The sequence below is a fragment of the Zeugodacus cucurbitae genome, chromosome 3, assembly GCF_028554725.1.
Source record: "Zeugodacus cucurbitae isolate PBARC_wt_2022May chromosome 3, idZeuCucr1.2, whole genome shotgun sequence".
Taxonomy (NCBI): Eukaryota; Metazoa; Arthropoda; class Insecta; order Diptera; family Tephritidae; genus Zeugodacus; species Zeugodacus cucurbitae.
In genome coordinates, this window is record NC_071668.1 from 31,333,138 (window position 1) to 31,349,766 (window position 16,629).

Here is a 16,629-nt window from a genome sequence, read left to right on the forward strand (position 1 = left end):
AGCCAAGACGCGAATGCGCTGACTGTTTGTTTGACGACAGGAGATATTTCGTCTTGTCCTCGTTCACCACCAGACCCATACGATTCGCTTCCTTATCCAGTCTGGAAAAAGCAGAGATTTCAATTAGCCTCGTTAAATGAACAAAAATCTTATACTCTGTTGCGAGGGTTTAAAAATACCGAAAAGGGTTTGTGACTAATAAGAAGTTACACACATCGTACGCCTTTCTTAATTTTAATTTAAATTATAATATCTATATACATGCTTTGTGTGTGTATATATTACCACTTACACCTTTGCTAGGTGCTTGACCGGGTTTACCCATATATTTACATACATATATATGTACTCGTACATATATACATATGTATGAAACTATTTAATGCACTTGTGAGCGCTTTTCTTCTTGTTTGTTTACTTTCCCTCTATATTTTCTGGCGGAAAATATGCTAGAAATTTCTAGCAAAACGTAAATATAGAAAACAACATGAAAACGAATACAAATTAAGCTAACAAAACGGATGTCTTTAGCGCTTTATTGCACCAATATAATTAACAAAAGTAATAGTTTATAAAATAAGAAAAATTATACTTACTGTTCACAGTTAAAAATTATTAACTAATTTAACTTAGGACATTGAAGATGTAAAATATGAAAAATTATTGAATGAACACCAAGTCCTTTGCAATAGTTTGCTGTAAAGTTCACTGTAGGGGCAAATAATGTGTGCAGATGTGGCCACAAAACAAGAACTAAAAATAAAATTCTCTAGAAATGTTTCGTACATGCTGTCGTTGCAATGCTATTATATACATATATAAAAACTATCATTGATTATTTTTTCTAAGCAAAGCATTACTCGAAAAGTGTATTTAATCGCAGCAGTACCTCAATCAGTTGATACAAGCAATTGAACTTTATTAAAGTTTCCGTCGGAGTGTTTAGAAAAATATACAAAACCATTGTAAAAATCAAACCCGAATAGATTTTATTAAAACGTGGATTTTTCTCGCTCGCTTTAGTTACGTACATATTTACTTATTACGATCTAAAAATTTGGAAATAATTGAATTATACGAATTACCTCTGATACACACTGCTCAAAGCGGAGCAGCTGAAATGTTTAAATCGCGCGTTGAAGTGGATCCACTTCTGGGTCGATCTTTAGTTACCACGGAAACTATAAAGAAGGGTGAAATGGTTGTGGAGGAGTCACCATTTGCGACTGGTCCCAAGCAGAACGGCGGTATTGTTTGTCTGGGATGTTATCGTGATTTAATTTTCGGTGAAGATGGTGATTCATTGGATCGTTGTGAAAAGTGTGATTGGCCATTGTGTAGTTCCTGTTTCGATGAACCCGATCATCTGGGTGAGTGTAAGATATTTACCAACGCTAGAGTTCATTTTGCGGGAAATGTGAGTGAGGATGGAGTTTGCACACAACTCGATTGCATAACACCTTTGAGGTTAGTGAAAAATATTTAATTTCACTTAAATTCAATTTAATTTCAATGTTCAGTGGTAGTCAATAATAAAAATAAAAATAGTTTTTATAATTACTACTGCTTGAATTAAAAAATAATTAAGAATTTACTTAATTTTACTTATTATTCATTAGAAATGATATGCTTTTCAGTCGTTAAGGAGATAATTTCCGTTTTAGCATAATCGAAATAATCACGTTCAGAACAATAAAATACACGTGAGTTATACTAGCCTCTAGAGCCATAATACATATGTACATAGGTATGTATGTTTATTAACCGTCCTTTTCGACTATGGCAATTTAAGGGAACTGCTTATTAGTGTACTTTCACACGGGTCAACTACTTTTGCAAATTCTCGGGCGATTCTTTTTTGCTGTCGCCCATTGCGTCTCAACTTCTTGTACGCATCCTTTCCCAACAAAAAATATATATTTCATTCACTAATTTTTATCGTTATTCTCTATTTTGGAACATATTTTAATTATATCATGCATATTTTATATGTACAGTAATCCCCTCTTAAGTGTAACATGCAAGACGTTTGAGACACTTAAGCGGGAAAGGCACTTAAATTAGTCCCGCTTAAGTGCCTCGATGTAATTACCAAGCATTTTCCCAAATACTATATCCAATATTTTTTCTTTTAGAATAAATTACACATTTATGTCTTATTAATAACAAAAATACTTATTAATATATATCAGAATAGAATTGTAATTTTTTTTATTGTTTTAAAAATAAGAAATCAAGTTACTTTCGAAATTTTATATGTCGATAATCACTCCAGCATACTTCTTTAGAATTTTGTCAAAACCCATTATGTTTAAATGTTTCACGGTGAAAGAGACTTAACACATTTATTGCAAATTTTATTTATTTTTTTTTTTATTGCAGTAGTCGAGCGATTGACTTAATTTATAATACGTCTGTATGACCCATTTATTTTATTTCATACAAACACCTACATTGGGATTGAAATAGAAAATCTGATATCCTATCGGAAATGTTTCACATCTGTGTATTTTTTATTTTTCACAGACAAAATAAATTGAATAGCATTTTAAGAAGTAAAATATACAGTTCTATGAACATAAACTTATTTAGTATACATATATATTACATGATATGTTTATGGGTTTACATACATTACCTCAATTCATGTGATTTTCTTAACAGAAATATGGAGGGTTATTTTTCTTCTAAAGCTTCTTCGAAAAGTGCTTTTTTTTGTTGATAATAAGATGCGTAACTTAAAATTGCATATTGATGGCAATTTTATTTTACGAGAATGCAATAATTTTAAATGATGCAGTTTTATTTTCAATATTTTCACTATACCATTTCAGTAAACACTGAACTGAAATGACACCGAGTAGTGTCCACAACCACATTGAGTTATCGTATAATCTAAAAGTATATGTACATACAATGTTGCATATACAGTTGAACTTCCCTAACTCGAATCACCTAACTCGATGTGGAATAATCCACAAAAAACTTCGATTTAGAGAGACTTCGAGTTATAGAAGTTTTCATTAAAACATATGTATATACATACATATGTATGTATTCTGTAATTTTGTTTGTTGCAATACATAAGTTTATGTGATATTTTTTGAGAGTAAAATTTAAAGTTTTACGCCCTGCTTGAAAAGTTCTATTTTTGGAAGGAAATTTGTATGAAATTTGACTTCTATTACCAATGCAAGAGTTCGAGTTAGTATATTCTATAATAAACATTTCTTGTTTTCCCTCACAAAGGACACAATCTTTGTGAACCTAGAAATTCCGCTCAAACGGCAATTTTTATACTCTCACAACAAAGTTGCTACGAGAGTATTATAGTTTTGTCCACATAACGGTTGGTTGTAAGTCCTAAAACTAAACGAGTTAGATATAGGGTTATATATATCAAAATGATCAGGGTGACGAGAAAAGTTCAAATCCGGATGTCTGTCTGTCCGTCCGTCCGTGCAAGCTGTAACTTGAGTAAAAATTGAGATATCTTGATGAAACTTGGAAGACGTATTTCTTGGCACCATAAGAAGGTTAAGTTCGAAAATGGGCGTAATCGGACCACTGCCACGCCCACAAAATGGCGAAAACCGAAAACACTTAAAGTGCAATAACTATGCTATAAATAAAGCTATGGAAGTAAAATTTGGTATGAAGGATCGCACTATGAAGGGGCACATGTGGATGTAATTTTTTTGGGGAAGCGGGCGTGGCCCCGCCCCCTACAAAGTTTTTTGTACATATCTCGCAAACTACTAAAGCTATATCAAGGAAACTTTCTAGAGTCGTTTATTTTAGGTACTACCTTATACAGTCCAAAAATGGAGGAAATCGGATTGTAACCACGCCCACCTCCCATACAAAGGTTAGGTTGAAAATTACCTAATTAATTAAAAGTGGAATAACTCACTAACGAAAAACGTCAGAAACACTAAATTTCACATAAGAAATGGCAGTTAGAAGCTGCACTCAGATTTTTTTACAAAATGGAAAATGGGCGTGGCATCGCTCACTTATGGGTCAAAAACCATATCTCAGGAACTACTCGACCGATTTCAATGAAACTTGGTTTGTAATAGTTTTCTTATATCCCAATGGTATGTTGTGAAAATAGGCCAAATCGCTTCACAACAACGCCTACTACCTATATACCAGATATTTGAAGACGATCTGAATCGTTTACTTTATAATACATAAAGTAAGCACTAGTGAAGATATCGATGCTGAACTTTGCACAAATACTATGTTTATAGTGTGGCAGCCCCATTATAAAAATCACCGAAATCGGACCAAAGGTTTTCAAGACCCCATATATCGATCATGAGGACCTCGGTGCTTCTAACCTAATATTAGGGTTTCCAACTTTATACAATATATATGACGAATATGTGGGTCAAATTGTGTATTATATTATATAAATAAAGTTAAATAAATAAATTGCGAGAGTATAAAATGTTCGGTTACACCCGAACTTAGCCCTTCCTTACTTGTTGAGTTCAATTTTGACCGCTATAATCAGCGTATTGCTCTCATTACTCATTCAAACAGGCTATAATAATATCTTTCGTAAAATTCCAAAAGAAATCGAACCTTAACAATGCAAACGTGTTGGAAGAGCTCATGGAATGGGCAACATGAAGAACCGTATAATGGAAAACGGTAATGTGAAACACAATGCAACAAATTGAATAATATAATGAAATAAATAAAATTTCAAATTGAACTAGATTGATAAAACCTTCATCTATAAAATGCTCACTGCAAATAATATGTTTATAATCTGTTTTATTACAAAACGTTGGCAATTTTTTGATTGAGTTGTTTTGGTGGAACGTTCCTCTTTAGCTCTTTTGTAAGCAGGCAGATCTATACTTTTTAGGCGTGTTTGATTACTGAAATATACCAATTCATTAACAAATGGGTTTGGATGTTCACGGAGATTAGATATGTATTTCTTTTTGCTGTCCTATATCTTCTTTACCATAGGAATATCAACATATGTGTAAGTATTTTTATTACGCATATATGTAGCGAGGTGAATCAGTGACTAAGCATTATTTTTTTGGATTGGAACCTCTGTATTATATCAATGTTGGTTGCACAGGTCGTACCCCACAGTTGAATACCATACATCCAAATGGGTTTTATAACCGCATTAAGTAATACAACTTTGTTGTCAATGCTAAATTTTTAATTTGTATTAAAACGCCAATTTAAATTTGCTCTTGATGCTATGTTAACCTATTTTAACTGTAAATTTTATATTTCTACTATATTTCTGAAGGATTTATGCAGTTCGAATGCCTTTCTAAATTCGTTAGTAATTATATTTACTTGTTCTATAGTACCATGTTTTACACGAAAAAAGAATTCGAACGTTGGTATTACATTATTTTCATGAAGCAAACGAGACATCTTCGATGGGAACCCTTTTTCAAATGTTTTGGAACGAAAAGTGAAGGGTTTTTCAATAAGAGCGTGATAAAGTACATTCGATGCCATTATGTATGGAATTCGATGTCTTTTGCATGGCCACCACGGGCACGCTTGCTGCCCAGACGCTAAACCCAATTTTCAACGGTTTTCAAATATAAATTGGCAGATACTGCTCAATTTCACGTTAGCGTAGACCATAGACTTAACGTAGCCCCATAGGAAATAGTTTAACGGCGTCAAATCGCACGACCGAGGCAGTTGTTGTTGTTGTTGTTGTTGTGGTGTAACGGTTTAAAACATTCCCCAAATAATTCTAAGGAATGCTGCCGATTTGACAGTCCTTGGCCAGATAAGAATCCGGGTCCGTTCCGGTTACGTAGAAAAAAATTTCAAAATAGCGGTAATAAATATGGCGTTGTTTGCTGTCCCTCTTAAAAACCCTTTATTTATCCGAGTATTCAAAATAATTACTCGGATTGGTACTGGTTCAGTAATCGAGATTTTGGCAGCAAAAAATATATGTATTTCAAGTCAATCGACATTGTTTTTGAAGAAAATGAAAGTGTATAATTGGAAGTTATTTTATTTTCTAAATTTTTAATTATTTTGATATAGTTGGAATGCTACCACATACTCGTCGGTTGTAGATTACGTCACCTATTATTTTTTTCCGTAATTAATCCAACTCAATTATGCAACGGTACACGTCTGATCATCAAAAATATAACAGGAAATATTATTTAATCAACAATTTTATCTGGTAAGTTTAAGGGATAATCAGTCAGTAAGAATCTACGATACCCTTCAGAAGGTTAAAGTTTACAATAAATAAATCTCAAGGCGAATTGATGTGCATTTCCCGCTTAGATTTAAAAATTCCTTTCTTCGTTTTTCCCATGGACAACTAAATGTTGCATCCTACATGTGAGAAAAACGGGTAGGTATCTGTGTTAGCTAGAGACGCTTTAACCAAGAATATTGTGGACCGATTGTGTTACGTGTTATCAACTAATAATTTGACAATGTACTAATTTTTTTTTCAAATTTTAGTACAATGTGATATGTACTTAATATCAATTCTACGACATTTTTAATATCCTAATATTGGGCTCATGTAAAAATGTAAATCACGTAGATTTTAAACCGGTTATAACGTTTTTGAACATATTCGTAACTAATAATTTCACTGTATTAAATAAATAGCTATCTATAATATACTTTAACGTTAATCTTGTCTACAGCAACGCTTGGCGTGGTCAACAGATATAACGGGTGATTTTTTTGAGGTTAGGATTTTCATGCATTAGTATTTGACAGATCACGTGGGATTTCAGACATGGTGTCAAAGAGAAAGATGCTCAGTATGCTTTGACATTTCATCATGAATAGACTTACTAACGAGCAACGCTTGCAAATCATTGAATTTTATTACCAAAATCAGTGTTCGGTTCGAAATGTGAAATCCGCTTTTTTATCGACAAATTTTGTTCAGCGATGAGGCTCATTTCTGGTTGAATGGCTACGTAAATAAGCAAAATTGCCGCATTTGGGGTGAAGAGCAACCAGAAGCCGTTCAAGAACTGCCCATGCATCCCGAAAAATGCACTGTTTGGTGTGGTTTGTACGCTGGTGGAATCATTGGACCGTATTTTTTCAAAGATGCTGTTGGACGCAACGTTACGGTGAATGGCGATCGCTATCGTTCGATGCTAACAAACTTTTTGTTGCCAAAAATGGAAGAACTGAACTTGGTTGACATGTGGTTTCAACAAGATGGCGCTACATGCCACACAGCTCGCGATTCTATGGCCATTTTGAGGGAAAACTTCGGAGAGCAATTCATCTCAAGAAATGGACCCGTAAGTTGGCCACCAAGATCATGCGATTTAACGCCTTTAGACTATTTTTTGTGGGGCTACGTCAAGTCTAAAGTCTACAGAAATAAGCCAGCAACTATTCCAGCTTTGGAAGACAACATTTCCGAAGAAATTCGGGCTATTCCGGCCGAAATGCTCGAAAAAGTTGCCCAAAATTGGACTTTCCGAATGGACCACCTAAGACGCAGCCGCGGTCAACATTTAAATGAAATTATCTTCAAAAAGTAAATGTCATGAACCAATCTAACGTTTCAAATAAAGAACCGATGAGATTTTGCAAATTTTATGCGTTTTTTTTTTTAAAAAAGTTATCAAGCTCTTAAAAAATCACCCTTTATTTCTATGCATGTACCAAAAGACTAAAAACTTATCATAAATAAATATAAATATACTAGCATATTCTTAATGCTCGTACTAGGCATTTCTGTCTAAAAATCTATCTACTAAATTTGTATTCTACGCGCAGACACATAGTACATAGAATCCCCTATGCCCGTCTGCTTTGCCACGAAAATTCACTTCTGAGAATAGTTTGCAAAGCTGCTGGCTGATTTTTAGTCATCTTGAAAGAATTTTAGTCAAAGAAATGGAGACATCAAAAGCGTTTCACAATTTTAATCGTACAGCTGTGCGCAGCAATTCTCTCTATGGACGTTACCTGATAGCGGAAAGTGATACAAACGCGAACGAATTGCTAGTGGAAGAGTTACCTTTGGTGTATGGGCCAAAATGTAACGGGCCGACAGTGTGTCTAGAATGTTATTCCCCGGTGATAATAGAGGGCTGTGTAGTGGATCAATGTTGCTCGAAATGCAGTTGGCCGTTATGCTCAAAATGCTCTGATAGAGGTGCGCCTTATCATGGGCGGTGGGAGTGTTCAGTATTTTCTCAATCGAAGGCGAAATTTTATCCTGTGCTATGCGATGCAATTAGGTGTCCTCAATTGGATTGTATAACAGTGTTAAGGTAGTGATTTGAAAAAAAAAAGAAATTTAGAAGTTTTGAAATTTGATTGTTTCAAGTCTAAATATTGTGATGAAACCGAACATAACTATTTATATATTATTTATTGTTTATATAAATCAAGAGTATAAGTACTGCGAAGTACCGACGTAGATTCCATGTGTACTGTAATTCATAATATTCCTATTTGTTACGACTGCGCATCTTGTACTCCCACACTCTTAGGTGCCATAATTCAAAATTTGAAATACATATATGAGATAGCAATTCAGTATTTACAATGTGTAGAAATTTAATATGGATATGTGAATACATTTCTTAACCTAACGCATAGAAGTTGTGCTCCGGTCATTACATTGCAAAATAATTTCCAAAATAGATGATACACGTGAAAGCTTTAATATGACAATTTGCATAAAGAGTACACTATTTCCAACTCGACACAAACTCAACGTGGTTTTGAAAAAAATAACGGAATTGCTAATAATCGTGTTCTCTAATTTTGAAGTATTATATTACTGAGTATTGCACAGTGATTTTACATTTTTTATAAGATTTAAAAAATACTATAAACGTACGAACAAAGGTAAAAACTTTTCATGGAAGAATTCAACATCTCATTTTTCGTCTATAAATAAGTTACATATGATAATGATCAATTGTAAAATGGCATATTCAAAGAAGGAATTCCAAGAGATAATCGCCATTAAAAAAAATAACAGCATTAAATCACATTTCCATACATTGTACCAGGTAGCAATCTACATACATATGTAAGCATGTACATATATGACTTAAGAGATACTCAATTAGATCAGATTTGTATATACATAAGTATACTCGTAAATCATGACGAAATAGGGAATGAATGAATGACCAATATTATGCTTCTTTTGTAATCTGTTAAACTTTTACATTAAATATGATGAATTTATTTCAACTTTTCTCTAAATGGAAACGCAAGAGAACACACTGGTTATTCTACTGGTACGTGCAACAGTATGAATGAACAATCGATCGCTCGCTTAAATATTATACATATTTTCGTATACAACATATGTACGGTAATGAATATATTAAATTATAAGGAAAATGATTTTTTGGCAATCTCACAAAAATTTTGTAAAATGCATAAAGTTTGCTATGAAAAGTGACTGAATACTAGTGTGCGTAAATAAACGACAACGTTTTAAATTTTTGGCAAAAGAAAAGACTTTGATGTATGCTTTATCTTCTGTGCGTGACTAGGCACAAATGACACATACAAACAATTGTAGAAAGACATTCTTCGGCAAATGCAGAAGAGTTAACTGTTGATTTATTGAGGCACTTTTGTACGCTCGTGTGTACAAATATTAAACATTCTATTAATACTTACATAGTATTTGCCCATATTTTTCAAGAATTTACCTCAAGAAAGCACTAAAAGTGCTTGGTATCATGCGTCCCCTAATCGCAATGTTGGTTAGATGTCTCTATGAGAATATGGTCGACCATGCGATTAAACATTTGCAATATGTATATACATATCTATTTATATAATCTATTAATTTAATATAATAATAAATATATCAAAATAATCTGATTCGATCTACTATTAGAACGGCTATGTCCTATTATTGCTTTGGTGAAAATCTAGTAAACGGTTCGAAAAGTTGTTACTAATATGAGACACTCTTTGCTAAGGGCACTAGTATTTAGATTCGTAATAACAAGTTCACTTTAACTCCATTTCTTCAACCCTTTGTTTTAAATTTCCCTATCCATAGTTGACATATTCTAATTGACTCATTTCCCTCTCGTTATCTATACTACTATTATAAAGAGGAAATATTTGTACGTATGTTTGTAATTAATAAACTCAAAAACTACTGTGCCGATTTCAAAAATTCTTTCACCATTGGAAAGCTACATTCACCCCGAGGCTATATTTATTGCTAGAATCTCAACTTTCTGGAAATAGTTCCCAGGTGAGGGTATCAAAAAGACTCCGTGATGGAGAATCTTAATTAAAAACTGAAAATCGCTCGCAAGTTATTCTCTTCGCATCGCAATCGCGTGCCAGAAAGTCGAGTAACGAGCTGCTTGCTGAACAAAATTTCAAAACATACCAAGTACGCACTTGATTGTCGAGTAACGAGTGTGCACCGGTTTGAAGAACAAAATATTAGAAAAACACCTTCGTAATCAGAGAGAAAGACAACGGACACCAAAGACTAGACGTCGTAATCAAGTTTTAGCTCATTGCAAATAAAACATAATTTCATGTTCGAATTTTCCGTATTTTACTTTTTTAAAATGAACCCACGCAAGAAACGGGAAAGTATGTATGGGAGAGTGTGTATAAGAGTCTAAAAACCTATAACTTTTGTTTGTTTAAACCCGTGCGAAGCCGGAGCGTTCTGCTAGTATTATATATAACAAGATTATTATAAATTTAAGCTTCAAATATTCTGAAGCGCACTAATGCGCAACGTAAATTTCTCTGAAACAACACTTATTTGTGTCCTCTTAAACTGAGAAACTCAAATAGTTTTTTTACTCGATATAAATACACCAAAAAAACATAACTTTGCAAATATTTCTTATCGTGAACACTCTACGTGGAACTGGCTGTGTGAAAAACATGGCATTTCCAGATTTATGCCCACACTTCCAGCGACTGTCTTTGTGACCTATTGATTATCATCGCAAATGCAAATCTCACTGGAAACTGAATACATTTGAACTGAAATGGTCAGTCTTTGGAACTCAAAGGACTTCGTGAAATCAAGCACTCTGCCCCCTTGTAAGTCCCTTCGCGGATTCGTCTTCATTTTCAACACGATCGATAGATTTGTATGAACACAAATCTTCCAGAATTTGACTTTGAATCGTATAGTGGGTGAAATCTATTGTATATATCTTCAATCAACAACTTAATAAAACAACAAACTATATTTTTTTATACATCTGAAAATTGTCTTTAGCGTTATTTGACTCGTTCATTCCTCTGACCATTGCCATTGAAAAATTTATGAGTTTTGTAACTAAACTGAATTAAACATAAAATTAAGAATACTTCACTATTTTACCAATTTTTAAGGGTCCTTCTTGCCAAGGAAACTGATCCCGATCGTTGGGACAAAGAAATCGCACCCATGGAATACCACAACGAGGAACGTCGAAAATTGACCGATGTTTGGAATGCAGACTTTGTGAATATTGCAAAATATCTTCGAGGACCATGCCGTTTGGCCAACCGATTTTCTGAAGATCTCATCATGCAAGTAGTGGGTATCTTGGAGGTTAATGCATTTGAAGCACGCACAACACAAGGATATGCGCTGCGTTGTTTGTACCCAATTACTGGAATATTAGCGCACAACTGTGTACCAAATACCTTTCGAACTATTCACCCGAGTGAAGGCTTCAAGTAATTATTAATTTCATATATATGTACATACGTAGAAGATATGTATACTATTTAAAACTTGTATTTTATTTTCTAAAATTCGCAGGATCCGCCTAAGGGCTATGTGCGATTTGGAAGAGGGCCAACAGCTCCAGCACTCTTATACATATACTTTGAATGGCACTTCGCAGCGGCAGGAACATTTGAAGGCGGGAAAGTTTTTCACTTGCGAATGTAAACGTTGTAAAGACCCCACCGAATTGGGTACAAATTTTAGCACGTTCAAGTGCAGTAAATGCGACGAGGGATGGCTACTGTCTACCAATCCATTGGGTTAGTACGCTTAAATATTGCTTTATACATTTTTAACAGTAGTTAATATGTGTAACTTTAGATTCTTCTTGTTACTGGAAATGTACGATTTGCACCTTTAAAACATCGAATAATGCTATACAGAAAGCACTATCTGTAATGCAATCCGAAGTCGCCACATTACAAGCAATGGATCCCAGTCCCCAGAAATTACAAGAAACAGAGAAGCTGATGAGAAAATACCGTGTTGTTGCACATCCTCTACACTTTATACAAACGGGATTGCGTCAAAATCTAATCGAGATGTATGGTCGTGTGCCGGAGTATGAATTATCTGAATTACCCGATGTTATGCTCGAACACAAAGAGGAGCTATGCCGACAAGTGTTGCGTGTTTTAGATGTCTTCGAACCGGGTTTGAGTCGCACACGCGCAATGATGCTTTACGAGTTACATGTACCGTTAGTTTTACTGGCTAAGAGCGGTTTCATAGCGAGCATTCTAACAGCAGATGCATTGAAGCAGAAACTTCTTGACGTCATTGCTATACTAAAAGAATGTGTGGACATATTAAAGTACGAAGATTCCGAGACACAAGAGGGGAATTTATGCAGAGTAGCTCAGCAAGCAATGGATCAGTTGATACAAAGTGTGGAAGGTTTGACAGTCGCCGAATGAAAACAATCGAGTCAAGAAACACAAATTGAAAGAAAAAAATATTTTACAAACGACCAAGGAAGAACAACTATGGCTAACATAGTAAATACAACGACCTTGCTGGCATATGCTCAATGTATATTTATATTCCCTGACACTTACGTCCTGCACAATTTATGTACGTGCAAAAATCATATTATTTCAAATGGTTCTATGAGTGTGTCAAAAACACACATACATACCTATTTAAAAGTGAGTTATCTAAATAAATGACTTATCAATTTATATCGTATTACACCATGTATATAACAAACTGTACTTTTAATTTGAAAATGTTTCATAAATTTAGTAAATTCCGTAGGTATTACTCTTTAATAGAAACAAATAAAAAAAATTTACTATTAATGTAAATACAGTGATCCCCGCTTAAGTGACCACATTTTGCGGCATCGTTGTTATGTCTCTACATGTACATATACAATTCCCCGCTTAAGTACATTTCCCGCTTAAATGCTTGTAATATTTAAGCCACAAAAACAAAATTGTTTGCAATTTATATCTTGTAAATGCTTTTTAATATTTTTGACATTGAATGCGCTAAGTATTGTCAAAAGGAAAACATATGCATAATTTTGTAATGCTTTTTTTTATTTATTGTTATTAATAAGTAGTTTTGTTATTAATAAGAAATAAATGTTACTTTCCTTCTTAAAGAATAAATAATAAATTGAAGTGTTTGAGAAAAAGTTTGGTAAGTACCTCGAGGCACTTAAGCGGGATTCATTTAAGTGCCTTTTAAGTGTCTCAAAAGTCTTCCATGTTAAGAACGGGCACTTAAGAGGGGATCACTGTACATACAATATATTTCTTTAAATCTTTACACTACTTTGGCTTGATTTGGTGAGTAATTTGATATCAAAACACTCAGCAATGTTATAATTATTATTTGAGAAATAATGTATAAGAATATAAAATATAATTGAGGAGTATCTTTTCAAAAGTCGATATCTACATCTCAACTTTTTTTATTAGGAACTATGTCATGTTATAACTGCACAATTTAAAACAAGTAAGGAAAGGCTAAGTCTGGGAAAGGCTCAGTCCTGAACCAATTTCCCCCACCAAGGTACACTATATCCAAGACTATACTCTCACTTAATTTTGCTAAGATATCTCACATATTAAACGATTTATAAGGTATTAAACATTGTATTTTTGAAAAACCTATAATTAGGTATATCGGGTTATGACCCGAATTTAATTATTTTCGGAACAAAGACACACTTTTAGAAGAAAAAAATCCTCCGAATTTCATTAAAACATCTGAGAGATTTACCGATATTTTCGGTGAAAAATTACCCGTGGGCACAGAGTTCTCATGTTCAATATCCGAGGACTTGAAAAGTTATAGTCCGATTTCCACATTTTTTCCACAAGAGATGCCACAGCTCAAAGACAGTATTTGTGTAAAGTTTTATTTCGCAATGTTCATCGGTTCTTTATTTGTACATTATTAAGAGAAGAAATCAGATGGAATTCAAAATTGAGTTATTTGGGAAGTAGTCGTGGTTGTGAACAGATTTTGCCCATCCGTGTCATCAGGGTATGAAGAAAATATTTTCTATCGAATTTCATTTAAATCGGTCAAGTACTTTTTGAGATATGGATATATTTACCCATAAGAGGGCGACGCCACGCACATTTTCCATTTTTTTAAACCATCTGTAAAATCTTGTGCTTCTGACGTTTTCCGTTTACTTTCATAACTTTATTTATGGCTTAATTGTGACACTTTATAGGTTTTGGGTTTTCGCCATATTGTGGGCGTGGCAATGGTCCGATTTCGCCCATTTTCAATACCAAGCTGATCGTTTTGATATATACATATAACCTTATATCTAACTCGTTTAGTTTTTTTTTTTTTTCAGACTTACATACAACCGTTATGTGAACAAAACTAATAATACTCTCTTAGCTACTTTTCTTGCGAGAGTATAAAAATAGTACCTTGCGAAATCGGAAAACAGATAACGTGCCATAACTAAGCCATAAACAAAGCAATAAAAGTAAAATTTGGTATAAATGATCTCACTAGGAAGGAGCATTTTTGGATGTAAGTTTTTTTGGGAAAGTGGGGGTATCTCGTAAACTACTAAAGCTATATCAACCAAACTCTCTAGAGTCGTTTCATTTCGGTACTAAAAATGGAGGAAATCGGATCATAACTAAAAATGTTTTTATTCAGTAAGGAAAATACCAGAAACCTTAAATGTCATTATAAAGATTGTATAGATGGGCTGCTCTCAAATTGGTGTACACATTTTTAATGAGCGTGGCACCGCCCACTTATGGGTCAAAACCCATATCGCTGGAATAATCCGACCAATTTCATTCGAAATTCGGTACATAAAATTTTCCTAGCATTCCAATTATATTTTTTGAAAATGGACCAAATCGGTACACAACCACGCCTACTTCCCATATACCAGAACTTTGAAATCGATCTGAATCGTTTCCTTTACAATGTAACGGGTGATTTTTTTGAGGTTAGGATTTTCATGCATTAGTATTTGACAGATCACGTGGGATTTCAGACATGGTGTCAAAGAGAAAGATGCTCAGTATGCTTTGACATTTCATCATGAATAGACTTACTAACGAGCAACGCTTGCAAATCATTGAATTTTATTACCAAAATCAGTGTTCGGTTCGAAATGTGTTTATCGACAAATTTTGTTCAGCGATGAGGCTCATTTCTGGTTGAATGGCTACGTAAATAAGCAAAATTGCCGCATTTGGGGTGAAGAGCAACCAGAAGCCGTTCAAGAACTGCCCATGCATCCCGAAAAATGCACTGTTTGGTGTGGTTTGTACGCTGGTGGAATCATTGGACCGTATTTTTTCAAAGATGCTGTTGGACGCAACGTTACGGTGAATGGCGATCGCTATCGTTCGATGCTAACAAACCTTTTGTTGCCAAAAATGGAAGAACTGAACTTGGTTGACATGTGGTTTCAACAAGATGGCGCTACATGCCACACAGCTCGCGATTCTATGGTCATTTTGAGGGAAAACTTCGGAGAACAATTCATCTCAAGAAATGGACCCGTAAGTTGGCCACCAAGATCATGCGATTTAACGCCTTTAGACTATTTTTTGTGGGGCTACGTCAAGTCTAAAGTCTACAGAAATAAGCCAGCAACTATTCCAGCTTTGGAAGACAACATTTCCGAAGAAATTCGGGCTATTCCGGCCGAAATGCTCGAAAAAGTTGCCCAAAATTGGACTTTCCGAATGGACCACCTAAGACGCAGCCGCGGTCAACATTTAAATGAAATTATCTTCAAAAAGTAAATGTCATGAACCAATCTAACGTTTCAAATAAAGAACCGATGAGATTTTGCAAATTTTATGCGTTTTTTTTTTTAAAAAGTTATCAAGCTCTTAAAAAATCACCCGTTATAAAGTAAGCGCTAGTGAAGATAACGAAACAGAACTTTGCACAACCATGAGCACCTCAGTGCTTCTAATAAGTTTTTTACCGAAAATATAGATAAGTCTCTCAGATATTTTAAAATGTTTCCGAGCCAAAAATTTCACTCATTTTTTTGAGGTCATAACAATATTAGAGTTTTCAAATTTTCAATGGAATCTACATGCCATCTATATGTCGAATATGTGGATCAAATTGTAAGTTACATTAATACAATTAAATAAATAAATTGCGAGAGTATAAAATATTCGGCTGCACTACTTAGCTCTTCCTTACTTATTTGTTAGTCATATTATTTTCCAATTTTCTTCAGTGTAGAATCTTGGGTTGGTTGAACAACCCGGAATGTCTTTGTCCCACAATGTCTATATCAGCTGTAATTACTGTTTTTATACTTTCGCAACAAAAGTTGCTAAGAGAGTATTATAGTTTTGTTCACATAACGGTTGTTTGTAAGTCATAAAACTAAACGTGTTAGATATAGGGTTATATAC

At 34.1% G+C, this 16,629-nt stretch overlaps 1 protein-coding gene across 2 annotated transcripts; it reads left to right on the top strand.

Moving 5' to 3' along the window:
* Positions 1–840: 840 nt before the first annotated feature.
* Positions 841–12,682, top strand: LOC105218520 (SET domain-containing protein SmydA-8). 2 transcript variants are annotated; one of them, XM_011194151.3, is made up of 4 exons: positions 841–1,467; positions 11,365–11,694; positions 11,780–12,006; positions 12,068–12,682. In XM_011194151.3, the coding sequence occupies exons 1-4, from the start codon at positions 1,121–1,123 to the stop codon at positions 12,661–12,663; spliced, it is 1,500 nt and encodes a 499-aa protein (XP_011192453.1). In that variant the 5' UTR covers positions 841–1,120; the 3' UTR covers positions 12,664–12,682. The 2 variants fall into 2 exon arrangements, with proteins under 2 accessions (XP_011192453.1, XP_028900165.1); XM_029044332.2 differs by lacking the exon at positions 841–1,467 and adding an exon at positions 7,848–8,282.
* Positions 12,683–16,629: the final 3,947 nt, after the last annotated feature.

Bases quoted from the DNA above. Each gene is read 5' to 3' on its own strand.
- LOC105218520 (XM_029044332.2), top strand. From the start codon at position 7,903: ATGGAGACATCAAAAGCGTTTCACAATTTTAATCGTACAGCTGTGCGC. The intron at 8,283-11,364 runs GTAGTGATTTGA...CCAATTTTTAAG, and splicing joins GATTGTATAACAGTGTTAAG to GGTCCTTCTTGCCAAGGAAA. The intron at 12,007-12,067 runs GTTAGTACGCTT...GTGTAACTTTAG, and splicing joins ACTGTCTACCAATCCATTGG to ATTCTTCTTGTTACTGGAAA.